This window comes from Sabethes cyaneus, chromosome 2 (assembly GCF_943734655.1).
Source record: "Sabethes cyaneus chromosome 2, idSabCyanKW18_F2, whole genome shotgun sequence".
NCBI classification, from domain to species: domain Eukaryota; kingdom Metazoa; phylum Arthropoda; class Insecta; order Diptera; family Culicidae; genus Sabethes; species Sabethes cyaneus.
In genome coordinates this window covers 231,840,712-231,853,269 of record NC_071354.1, presented here as the reverse complement: position 1 = coordinate 231,853,269, position 12,558 = coordinate 231,840,712, and the positions used below count along the sequence as shown (strand labels likewise).

The window sequence follows — 12,558 nt, the reverse complement described above, 5'->3', positions numbered from 1 at the left end:
ATAATCTCAGACGTTTTACTTCTTCTCTGTTTCATTTTTTCTTTTCTAGTCCAGATGTTACACTTCTTGTTTATTTTTTTTGGTTTTTGTTCTACTTTCATTTCATTTTTCGTCTTCTTCTCTCGCTTTACCTTTTTCTGTTCCGTGTTTTCTGAAGTTTTTGGAGCGTCTTAGTAGAATACGAAACCTAAAAATAAAAAAATAAGAAAACTTATCCAATTTAATTCTACTATGTGTATTTTATTCACGACAGATACGTTCGAAAACAGACACTGGGGAAGCCTGCAAGTCGTAGGCGAAATACGTATCTGTCGTAAATAAAATACACATAGTAGAATTAAATTGAATAAGTTTCCGTGTTTTCTGTTTCATTGTTCCGTTTTTCTTAGTTTTCTGTTTTGTTTTACCTTTTTCTTTAATCCATTTTTCCTGTTTTTTTTTTGTTTGATTATAGTCACTTTAACAGCTCGGGTCATTCGTGACTTCTGTGGGGTTGGGATTCGAACCCGGGTCCTCGGCGTGAGTGGCGTGAATACTAACCACTACGCCGTGATTGACCCCACTTTCCTGTTTTTCTTTTCTTTTATTTCTATCACATTTTCCCGTGTTCTCGTCGTTTTGTTAATTTTCAATTTTATACGTACAATACTGTCTGTCCTTTGTCAATTGTCTTTGTTTAGTTAAAGTAACATGTCCCAGTTACAAAAATTACAAAAAATATGCACTACATATACTTGAAATGTGCCATATCTCAAATTCTCGCAACTTCATCAACAAGCGTACCGACGTAGAAGGCCTCAACCATACATACTCAGGATTATTAGCTTCTCTTAAACCCACCAACACCCCTTTACCATAGCACTATAGCCAGATATTCAAACATAAAATACCAGGTACAATAAGTGGACGTTAGACCGACAGTGCAAAGAAAAACCAAATCGAGACAATTTATTTAACAGACAGGAAAACAGATGTGCAACAAAATAACTTAGGACATGTTACTTTAACTAAACAAAGACAATTGACAAAGGACAGACAGTATTGTACGTATAAAATTGAAAATTAACAAAATTTGTAACAAACCTAACACCCAATGTATCGTAGAAATCCTTGATAAAGACTACAAAATATAGTCGAAACGTCGGAGAAAGTACAAAATCTGTACTGATTTATTCTTTTCTCTACTATTTTTCATGTTTTTTTTCTGTACGCTCTTTTCGTTTTTCGGTGAATTTTATTTCTCTTTCTTTGCCACGTTTTTCCTCCTATTCTGTCACGTTTTCTTCCGTTTTTCTTCTCTCATATCAGCTTTTTTCGCGTGTATCCTCTTTTTAAATTCCGTTTGTCCAGTTTTTGTCATGGTTTCCTACGTGTTTTTCCGTTTTTTTCCTGCCGTTTGTTTTTTTTACCGCTCAGCTCGAAGCTAAGTGGGTGGTCGAAACTTAAATTGGGCTTAAATTAGTCTTGAAACTAGGCTTGTAATTAAATTTACAGCTGGATTTGAAAGTCGACTAAAAACTGGAAATACGCAATCATTTAAATTTTGTAGGCTAGAGGCTAGAGGCTAGAGGCTAGAGGCTAGAGGCTAGAGGCTAGAGGCTAGAGGCTAGAGGCTAGAGGCTAGAGGCTAGAGGCTAGAGGCTAGAGGCTAGAGGCTAGAGGCTAGAGGCTAGAGGCTAGAGGCTAGAGGCTAGAGGCTAGAGGCTAGAGGCTAGAGGCTAGAGGCTAGAGGCTAGAGGCTAGAGGCTAGAGGCTAGAGGCTAGAGGCTAGAGGCTAGAGGCTAGAGGCTAGAGGCTAGAGGCTAGAGGCTAGAGGCTAGAGGCTAGAGGCTAGAGGCTAGAGGCTAGAGGCTAGAGGCTAGAGGCTAGAGGCTAGAGGCTAGAGGCTAGAGGCTAGAGGCTAGAGGCTAGAGGCTAGAGGCTAGAGATCGGAGACGAGTCTACAAAGATTCCAATGGTAAAACACAATATCTTATTAGAGTTTTTATAAATATATCTCCCATTTGACGTCACTAGATGGAATCTACTCCTGCAGTATTTGGAGACATTGAGATTCATGACTTTTTACAACAAAACAAAATCCACTGTGCACAGCCTAAAACACATTTAAGAGGCTTTTAGCGCAAAGAATAATAAAAGGAATGGACCCAGATGACTACCTTGAGGCACACTAGCTAGTGCCAAAATACGATATTCGCATCTCAGTTGCTATTTTACGATTGCTTGGGTAAGAGCATCAACAACAGTTTGCTAGGGAATTGGTCGGTCTCCTTAAAGCGAATAAAATTCTTTTCTTATTATGCTTTTGACCACCAATGACGACGATGATGATGATGATCGAAATAATACTGAACACCTCTGCACAGTTTACCGCCATGGAGTTCAATTAGCAAGTTTCGTTGTTTAAACATTTATACTGCGAAGAGTATTGTTTGATTGATTCATTAAAATAATGCATAAAAATGAGTTGCCTGCGTTGCCGCAAAGCAAAGATGTAACTATATGGCCCTACATATTCATGGTACGAAAATTAGCTGTTGAAGCTGCCACCAATTTTGTTATATCACTTTTTATGCTAAATGAAGTACACAAAAACTTGCAAAATTGGCACACTTTTTTCATTCAAAGGATATGTAAACGTATAGAAGATGGAAATTATAAAATATGTCGAAGACGTGCACAGAAAAATCTCCAAGTTGTGAAAAACTTTTGATGTCACATAACTGTTAGTGATATCCTGACTGCATCAGTCTGATAACAATATTTTCAAATGAAATTCATCACAATTCTCATGAACTTCTTTTAGTGTCGCGGTATAATTTCAAATCTTTGCTCAAACTTTTCGCTGGTCTTTCATTGCATGACATGCGAAGAAATGAAATCCCACAGGTTAAAGTTGAATAACGGTTGAATCGTAGAGAAAAAGAAACTTGCTAATACTTGTGTGAAAGAAATGCTACCGAATCACATTTTCACTCGAGACTGTTCTGAACGGGCCAATCATGTTAGAATCTTCGGTAAAATGAGTTCCTTCACCGCTTGATATTACGCTTTTGGCACACATTTTTACTAAAGCTTGATCACCCTGATACGTGTACTGCCGGCGTAGTTTTTTCTTCATTTCTACCGAAGGAAAAACTTTTTAAAACTCTGCGGCTGCTTTCCTTTGTCGCGGTTGGCATCCATCAAGCGCGGCAAAATTTCAAGCACTGCGACCGGCCGGCCGGCCGGCAGCATCATCATGATGATGAGAGGAAGGCGAGAATAATTTGTTTAAGTGGTTTTTGATAACGAACTTTGAAACTACTGTTTGAAACGCTTGGTGTTGTGGTTGCTGCTGCTGTATCAGTCACTGTTTGTTATTTTTTTTGCCCCACCGATCCACGCAGCAGTCATCATCAATGTCAGTCAGTTTTATGTTTTATCGTTTCGCGTGACGACGCGGTTTTTGTTTGAGCTGTCAGATCCAGTTCCAGTTCCAGCCCCCCCGACACCCGAGAGACACATAGTTTTTGGCTCTCGAAAGTGTTAATGGGCGTTGAACGGTGATTAAGCGATTTGCCTCCAGGAATAATGATTAGGTTTTTTTGAGATACGTGAAATTCCACAATCAGGAATCATATTACCTACAGCTATCAGATGTTGATTGTATGTAGATTGATGGGCGCTTGAGGGAACAATGCGTGTGAACATGGTAATCGATGCGTCTCGTATTTAATTTACTTTCAGATTACGACGAGGAGGACGAGGAGGAGGAAGAAGGGGAAGAAGAGGAGCAACAACCTGATGAGGTGGAGGAAACCCCGAAGCATGAGTTGTTGCCTCATTCGACACCATCAACGACTACTGAATTTGGGGAAAATGTTGACACAAGTGAAACTGAATTGCATCGAGCTGAAGAGAATGAGGTAGTGGATGAGGCTGAAACAGATTCGGATGATGACAACATGAATGAAAATGATGACGGCGATGAGGAGGAAGATGAATTACCGGAGGAACCGACCGAAAAGCTACCTGAAGTCATTCAAACTACAAGTACAACTACGTCAACTGAGAAGCCACAGGAAGAAATTATCGTCGTCCATCCGAACTGTGGATCAGATCGAGGCGGGTGCGATCATGAGTGCCAGATGGTGTATCACGAGAATGAGGTTCAACCAACCATTCAGTGTTCTTGCTTCAAAGGTTTTGAACTGGATTTCCAGGATCGTCGAACATGTCGCGGTAAGTTTAACTAAAAATTATTAATCGAACATTTGGCTTTTTTGGTAAGTTCTAAAACCCTGAATCCAACATTCAGTACGCCTAAGCCCAATTAACTTACATGTCAAATGGCAAACGTTTCCCATGATGACAAATCGCCAGTCAGTCATGCGGTAGGATTTCAACCCCCAGACAAACGAAAACGAAACTGGCAGGGCAGTCAATAAATGGTTCACTTAGCCCGACAATAAATCGGCAGAGCCGTCAAATCGGTTCCGATTTCATTGACCGGTTCGAATCGATCATCGTTTCAGTTGTCAGCCAGCCAGCCAGCCGATTTCAAGCGTTGTTGACCGTGAACGGCCCCGGAAAAAAGCGAAAGAAAGTTGACAAACGGTCCTCCCGGATTCGAAGTGACTGTTTGTTTTCCGTCATTCCATTAGTTGCAGAGCAAATTGAACCGGTCGGTCGGTCGTTCTTTGCTGGCGATTGACAAAGTGGCGCGCGGGACGCCACGCAGAAGATGACGAAGAATTTCAATCGTTTGATTAATTGCTCGCACGCGTTTGGTATTTTTTCCGTCGTCGTTTGAGATTCGATGTTTGTGACATAAGGGAAAGGGGAGGGGAGCAGCCCCCTCGACAAAAGCATAACACAGATGAGAGCGAACAGCTGTGCCATGGTTTCGGAACAGCCGTCGAACCTCGGAAGTCAGTTCCTTTGGCGTGCATTTGTTTATGGGAGGTTCGAACATTAGATACTTACCGCTTCGGGGTCCATATGGGCGTTACGCTAAACACCTAATTTATCTCGAGAGGTGTGCGCGATGCTTCCTACTGCTGCTGGAATGCTACAGCTGGGAAGAAGGTTAGTCTAGTCATTATGACAACTAATCAGGGCTCTTCGGCTGCTGCCAAACCAAAAAGCGAGTGGTTAATGAGCTGTTGATTATTTTACGAGAGATTAAACGGTGGATTTGGAGAAATAAATTTCACCAGAAATGCACTGGACAGGGTTTTAAAAGCGATAAACAATCGTAGTTTTATGTCTGAGCACAGCTGTTCCTGTTTTGAATTCACCTGAATTAGTTTTGTTTTATTGACAAACATCACATGAATCATTCTGCATCAGTTTTAAAAGCAACTTAGACACATGGTTTCGGAAGATATTGATTTCATCAAAATGGACCGACATTTTAGATTGGAATCGTTTTCAACTTCACAATTCAACACACCAAAGTGTGTGTTATCACACCCTGTAATAACAATTTCTTTGATAGTACTTTCGTATGCTTCGGAACGATGTCCTTACCAAGGGGAGACGAAATAAAACCGGATCTCTTTGCAACGCGAAATGGCTGCCGTTGGCTGGTTTAGTGTTAAACTTAAACTCACGCCATAATTCCCCGGCATATATGAGCGCCGTTTGCAGTTGGTTGGACTTTTGGCTGAAAGCAAACATTATATCTTTTACGACGATAATAAGGGTCACCACTTTACGGTGACAGTTAAAGGAGTGCTTATTGATCAATGAATTTGAAAGAAAGCGTTGTCTAGCGGGTTTTCACATGGAAAAAGTTATAATTTTTTGATGTACTTTTTCTCGATCCTTACAAGCATTTTGGTAGTTTTCTTTACCCTTTTTCGTTTCATAATGAAATAGATTGAGCATGTAAATCTTTGCACTATTAAAACTATACTGTAAGTTGATAATGACAGTAAGGGCCGTCTAGAATTCTACGGTTTTCGGAAAATATTCGTAGGCTCAGGTTGGAAAAATTTTGGGATTTAAGTTATTAAAAATCGGTTTTTGGCTTCCACAAGTCATTCTTGTCAGATGTCCCAAAATGTCCGAAAAACATGATATTGGTTCACCACCGTTGCTTCCGTTTTAGTAAAAAACCGTAGTATTTCCCCGGTAAAGTGCAAACAAATCGTTTGCAGAAAGTGCACTTCGTTAAATCTGTTGGTGAAAATGCAAACTGTGAACATCGGAGCAATTCGTAACATGATTTGCAATTGTACTGAGGAAGGCATTTTCCAAGACAAGAAAAAAGCTGGATGCATCTGGATGTTCCAAACTGTTTTGGTCATTTTTGGCTTCAGTGCGTTATAAAGTCAATAAGTCATAAGTCATAAGTCATAAGTCGTGCCAAAGACGATCAATCCTCCAAACTGTCTCGAGCTTGGGTCGGTTGTAATTATTCGGTCTCTAACGAAGGCATGCTTACAAAAATATGTTGAAACAGCGGATTTCATGGCAACTTATGAAACTTTTGAAAAATTTGGTTTTATTTGCTTAATTAGCTCTCGAGTTATGAAGAAATTTGTGTTTCTTTTGTATGAAATACTCCTGTTCCAGAGGGGGGAGGGGTCGAACCATCATAAGAACCTTTCTCGACCCCAAAAACCCTTGCATACAAGTTTTCACGCCAGTCGGTTCAGTAGTTTCCGAGTCTATAAGGTGACAGACAGACAGACAGACAGACAGACAGACAGACAGACAGACAGACAGACAGACAGACAGACAGACAGACAGACAGACAGACAGACAGACAGACAGACAGACAGACAGACAGACAGACAGACAGACAGACAGACAGACAGACAGACAGACAGACAGACAGACAGACAGACAGACAGACAGACAGACAGACAGACAGACAGACAGACAGACAGACAGACAGACAGACAGACAGACAGACAGACAGACAGACAGACAGACAGACAGACAGACAGACAGACAGACAGACAGACAGACAGACAGACAGACAGACAGACAGACAGACAGACAGACAGACAGACAGACAGACAGACAGACAGACAGACAGACAGACAGACAGACAGACAGACAGACAGACAGACAGACAGACAGACAGACAGACAGACAGACAGACAGACAGACAGACAGACAGACAGACAGACAGACAGACAGACAGACAGACAGACAGACAGACAGACAGACAGACAGACAGACAGACAGACAGACAGACAGACAGACAGACAGACAGACAGACAGACAGACAGACAGACAGACAGACAGACAGACAGACAGACAGACAGACAGACAGACAGACAGACAGACAGACAGACAGACAGACAGACAGACAGACAGACAGACAGACAGACAGACAGACAGACAGACAGACAGACAGACAGACAGACAGACAGACAGACAGACAGACAGACAGACAGACAGACAGACAGACAGACAGACAGACAGACAGACAGACAGACAGACAGACAGACAGACAGACAGACAGACAGACAGACAGACAGACAGACAGACAGACAGACAGACAGACAGACAGACAGACAGACAGACAGACAGACAGACAGACAGACAGACAGACAGACAGACAGACAGACAGACAGACAGACAGACAGACAGACAGACAGACAGACAGACAGACAGACAGACAGACAGACAGACAGACAGACAGACAGACAGACAGACAGACAGACAGACAGACAGACAGACAGACAGACAGACAGACAGACAGACAGACAGACAGACAGACAGACAGACAGACAGACAGACAGACAGACAGACAGACAGACAGACAGACAGACAGACAGACAGACAGACAGACAGACAGACAGACAGACAGACAGACAGACAGACAGACAGACAGACAGACAGACAGACAGACAGACAGACAGACAGACAGACAGACAGACAGACAGACAGACAGACAGACAGACAGACAGACAGACAGACAGACAGACAGACAGACAGACAGACAGACAGACAGACAGACAGACAGACAGACAGACAGACAGACAGACAGACAGACAGACAGACAGACAGACAGACAGACAGACAGACAGACAGACAGACAGACAGACAGACAGACAGACAGACAGACAGACAGACAGACAGACAGACAGACAGACAGACAGACAGACAGACAGACAGACAGACAGACAGACAGACAGACAGACAGACAGACAGACAGACAGACAGACAGACAGACAGACAGACAGACAGACAGACAGACAGACAGACAGAGAGACAGACAGACAGACAGACAGACAGACAGACAGACAGAGAGACAGACAGACAGACAGACAGACAGACAGACAGACAGACAGACAGAGAGACAGACAGACAGACAGACAGACAGACAGACAGACAGACAGACAGACAGACAGACAGACAGACAGACAGACAGACAGACAGACAGACAGACAGAGAGACAGACAGACAGACAGACAGACAGACAGACAGAGAGACAGACAGACAGACAGACAGACAGACAGACAGACAGACAGACAGACAGACAGACAGACAGAGAGACAGACAGACAGACAGACAGACAGACAGACAGACAGACAGACAGACAGACAGACAGACAGACAGACAGACAGACAGACAGACAGACAGACAGACAGACAGACAGACAGACAGACAGACAGACAGACAGACAGACAGACAGACAGACAGACAGACAGACAGACAGACAGACAGACAGACAGACAGACAGACAGACAGACAGACAGACAGACAGACAGACAGACAGACAGACAGACAGACAGACAGACAGACAGACAGACAGACAGACAGACAGACAGACAGACAGACAGACAGACAGACAGACAGACAGACAGACAGACAGACAGACAGACAGACAGACAGACAGACAGACAGACAGACAGACAGACAGACAGACAGACAGACAGACAGACAGACAGACAGACAGACAGACAGACAGACAGACAGACAGACAGACAGACAGACAGACAGACAGACAGACAGACAGACAGACAGACAGACAGACAGACAGACAGACAGACAGACAGACAGACAGACAGACAGACAGACAGACAGACAGACAGACAGACAGACAGACAGACAGACAGACAGACAGACAGACAGACAGACAGACAGACAGACAGACAGACAGACAGACAGACAGACAGACAGACAGACAGACAGACAGACAGACAGACAGACAGACAGACAGACAGACAGACAGACAGACAGACAGACAGACAGACAGACAGACAGACAGACAGACAGACAGACAGACAGACAGACAGACAGACAGACAGACAGACAGACAGACAGACAGACAGACAGACAGACAGACAGACAGACAGACAGACAGACAGACAGACAGACAGACAGACAGACAGACAGACAGACAGACAGACAGACAGACAGACAGACAGACAGACAGACAGACAGACAGACAGACAGACAGACAGACAGACAGAGGACATTTTACTCGATTGAATTGCTATTTTTATTGCCTCGTTTATTTGTCTCGTTTTTATTTTCACTATTCTTCCTTTTTCTTTCCTTTGTCAATTTCCGGTTTTATCTCCATGACTAAATAAGAAACTCACATTGTTTTGCTTTAACAAATTTACATTGTTTTGCGTTCCTTTTGTCTCTATCCTACCTTTTTTAATGATGCTTTTCTCCTTTTTTTATTGTAGACGCTTTAATGCTAATGGTCATTCGCGTCTATATGCTTTTCTCTGATATTTCGTCTCTCTTTGCTTTTATTCTCCAATTTTCATTTTCGTATTTTTATTATTTTTTTTAATCCTTTCGCCTTGTTCTTGTTTTGCCTAAGACTTTTTCCTATTTCTGCTATATATCTGATTCCTGTTTTACAGTACCCTACTTTTTATTTCCTAATTTTCCTGCCTATTGGGCTTGTCTTATATTTATTCTCATTTTTTTGCAGTTGTTTTCTTACACAGGTGACAGGTTAAAGCTCCTATTTATCTACAGTCAAGTAGTTTTTTTACACGGTTTGCTTTTTCGAATATTAAGAACGGAGCAGCTTAGGGATCATTCATTTATTTCCCAATACATTTGGGAGAGGCCCGACTTCGGCACGTATTTTGAAAATGGTCCCTAAGTTGCACCCTTCTTGAGTAATCGAAAAAAATAAACCGTGTAAAATGACTTATGTGTATTAAATAATATTCGCTTTCCAAGTTTACTTCATTACATTTCAAAACTTTTATTTATTATACTAGTTCTTTTCATTTTACTGTTTTCTATCTTCTTTATTTTTCTATTCCTTAGCTTTTTCTGTTCACTTCATTTGCAATTTTTCGTTTTTTTTTTGGTTTTCTGCCACACTTAACATTTTTCTTCCCTTTCTTCGCCTTTTCTTCCTAATATTATTATCTCTCATTGACCTTTCAAATAGCATTCTCTTTTCTAGTTTACTTGGGCATATTCTCATCCGTTTGTCCTTTAATTTTTTTTAATTTTATTTTCTCCTGTTTTGTGTCTGCTCCATTATTATTTTCCCTGGTTCTCTCTGTTTCCCTGTCTTTTTTGACACTCAAATTTTATTCCTTCTTACTGTTTTTCATTATTTTTATTTTCTCCTTTTTCCATATTCCCAATATGTATTTCGTTTACTATTTTGTTCTTCATTTGTTTTGTTTGTTTCTTCTTATTTCTTCATTCCTATATATTTGTTTTCTTACCCCAAAAAATTAAAATTCCGAAAATTGAAAAGAGTAAAAAAGTCAAGTTTTTTAAATTTTAATTTTCTCTGGTTTTTGGTAGCCATAAGTTTTGGACTAACATGCCTTCCCATCCCACCAGGACCCGCATTCGAACGTGGCCGGCGTCGATATTGATCAGCTTGCAGGGGCCTAATAGGATTGCACAATGAGGGATAGCGTGCTGCCCCAAGTATGCTTTTTCCAGCCATCATTTTGCAATATTCTTCGGTCTTGGTCAATCAAGGAGTAGCAGCAGAGTAGCGGGCGGCTTTAATATTCTATGCTTTGATTTTCTTTTTCCTATTTTTCTATTGTTTTCTATTCTTTATTTTTTCTGCGATCTTTATTTTATCTTCTTTAATCTATTTTTCTTTTGCTGGGTTTATTATTTTTTCTTATTTTTCTTCACCTAACAACGCCAAAGCAAAGCAAAGCAAAGCATAGATCTTCTGTTTTTGGTCAACAGACTTCGCAGCCAGCTATTAAGAGTACAGAACAACTGCTTCGATCCTATTTGCTCTAACAGCCTGTTCCAGCCGAGATTCGCACATGCAATGACTAGCTTGTTAGACAGGTATTGTACCTCGAGGCCAACTGGCAATCGTTACCTACTGTCTATCTTCACTTTTTTTATTTCTGCATTAGTGATGCTTCCATAGAAAAAAGTGTCATCGAAAAAAATTTGATTACAATAAAAAAATTTGGCAAAACCAAACTATAAATATCCATTTCGTGACCGTAAATACCAGTACGGATTTGTAAAAAATTGCCGACGAATGTTAAGACATAAACTCAACTCTAGTTGAGAGTAGTGTTGTCAAGTGAATCATTTACGTGAGTTTTGCCAAAGTATTCGATAAAGTGCCCCACGAGCTCACTCACTGCCTCATCTCGTGGTTGCCATCATACCTATCGGACAGATCGGCCGTTGTCAAGTTTTTCAATCCCATGCGGTGTGCCGCAAGGTACTCATCTCGGCCCCTTAATTTTCATTCTATTCGTAAAAGATCTGAGCAATCGTTTTAACTCTCACGGTTTCATGTGCACCGACGACTTGAAAATGTACCGTATGACTGATTTCAAAAAAGCGCGTAAATTCTGAAATTCGGGTAAAAGACCGCATAAATTCCAAAATTTGCGTAAGAAAACCTCATTAATTCCAGAACTACGCGTAAATATAAACTCAGAGCTCATCAGCATAAATTTCGAAAATCGCGTAAAAAACCGCGTAAATTCCAAGGTTAGCGTAAAAAAATCAGCGTAAACGCCGAAATTCGCGTAAAAATAGTCCCGTAAAAAACAAACCTCGTAAAAAGTGACTTCAGTGTGTTTTCAAGAAGCGAAAGGTACGGCGAATTTGAGCAAAATCAGAGCGAATTTTTTTAGATTGCACTTTTTCTATGGAATTAAAGATATATTATTAAAAGATAAGTTTTTTCCTAGATCGCTGTTGACACTATTTTAGCTCTTCCAGTTTTTCATCTTTTTATATTTATGCTGCCCATATTTTTTCTGTTTTATTTTTCGTTTCCTTTTTTTTCCTTTTTTTTATTTTTTCTATTTTTTGTTGCTTTTATGATTTTACTTTTTTCTATTTCCCATTTTCAAAAATTTTCCTAGATATCTTTCTAGTTCCTATATATTTTTCTTTTTTCTATTATTCCCTGTTTTTCTCCACTTTTGAAGACGTTTGTTTTACTCTTTTTCTGGCATTAGAATGAATTTTATTTATTTATTCGAAAAATGAAAATAAAGTAAAAAGTATTTCATTCTATTTGTCAGATACTCTGTAAATTTTTATTGGAAATTGTTTATTGCACAAGAGCAATCATTTCGTCAACCTGTGAAAGTTTTGCAACTTTACAATACAAGCGCC

At 40.7% G+C, this 12,558-nt stretch overlaps 1 protein-coding gene across 1 annotated transcript in view; it reads left to right on the top strand.

Annotated features, from left to right (window-relative positions):
* Positions 1-12,558, top strand: part of LOC128736776 (uncharacterized) — a 181,573-nt gene that overhangs the window by 73,570 nt on the left and 95,445 nt on the right. Inside the window, exon 9 of the mRNA XM_053831264.1 lies at positions 3,730-4,224. Within this exon, the coding sequence (XP_053687239.1) occupies positions 3,730-4,224 (495 nt within the window). The remainder of the gene's footprint in view (positions 1-3,729; positions 4,225-12,558) is intronic.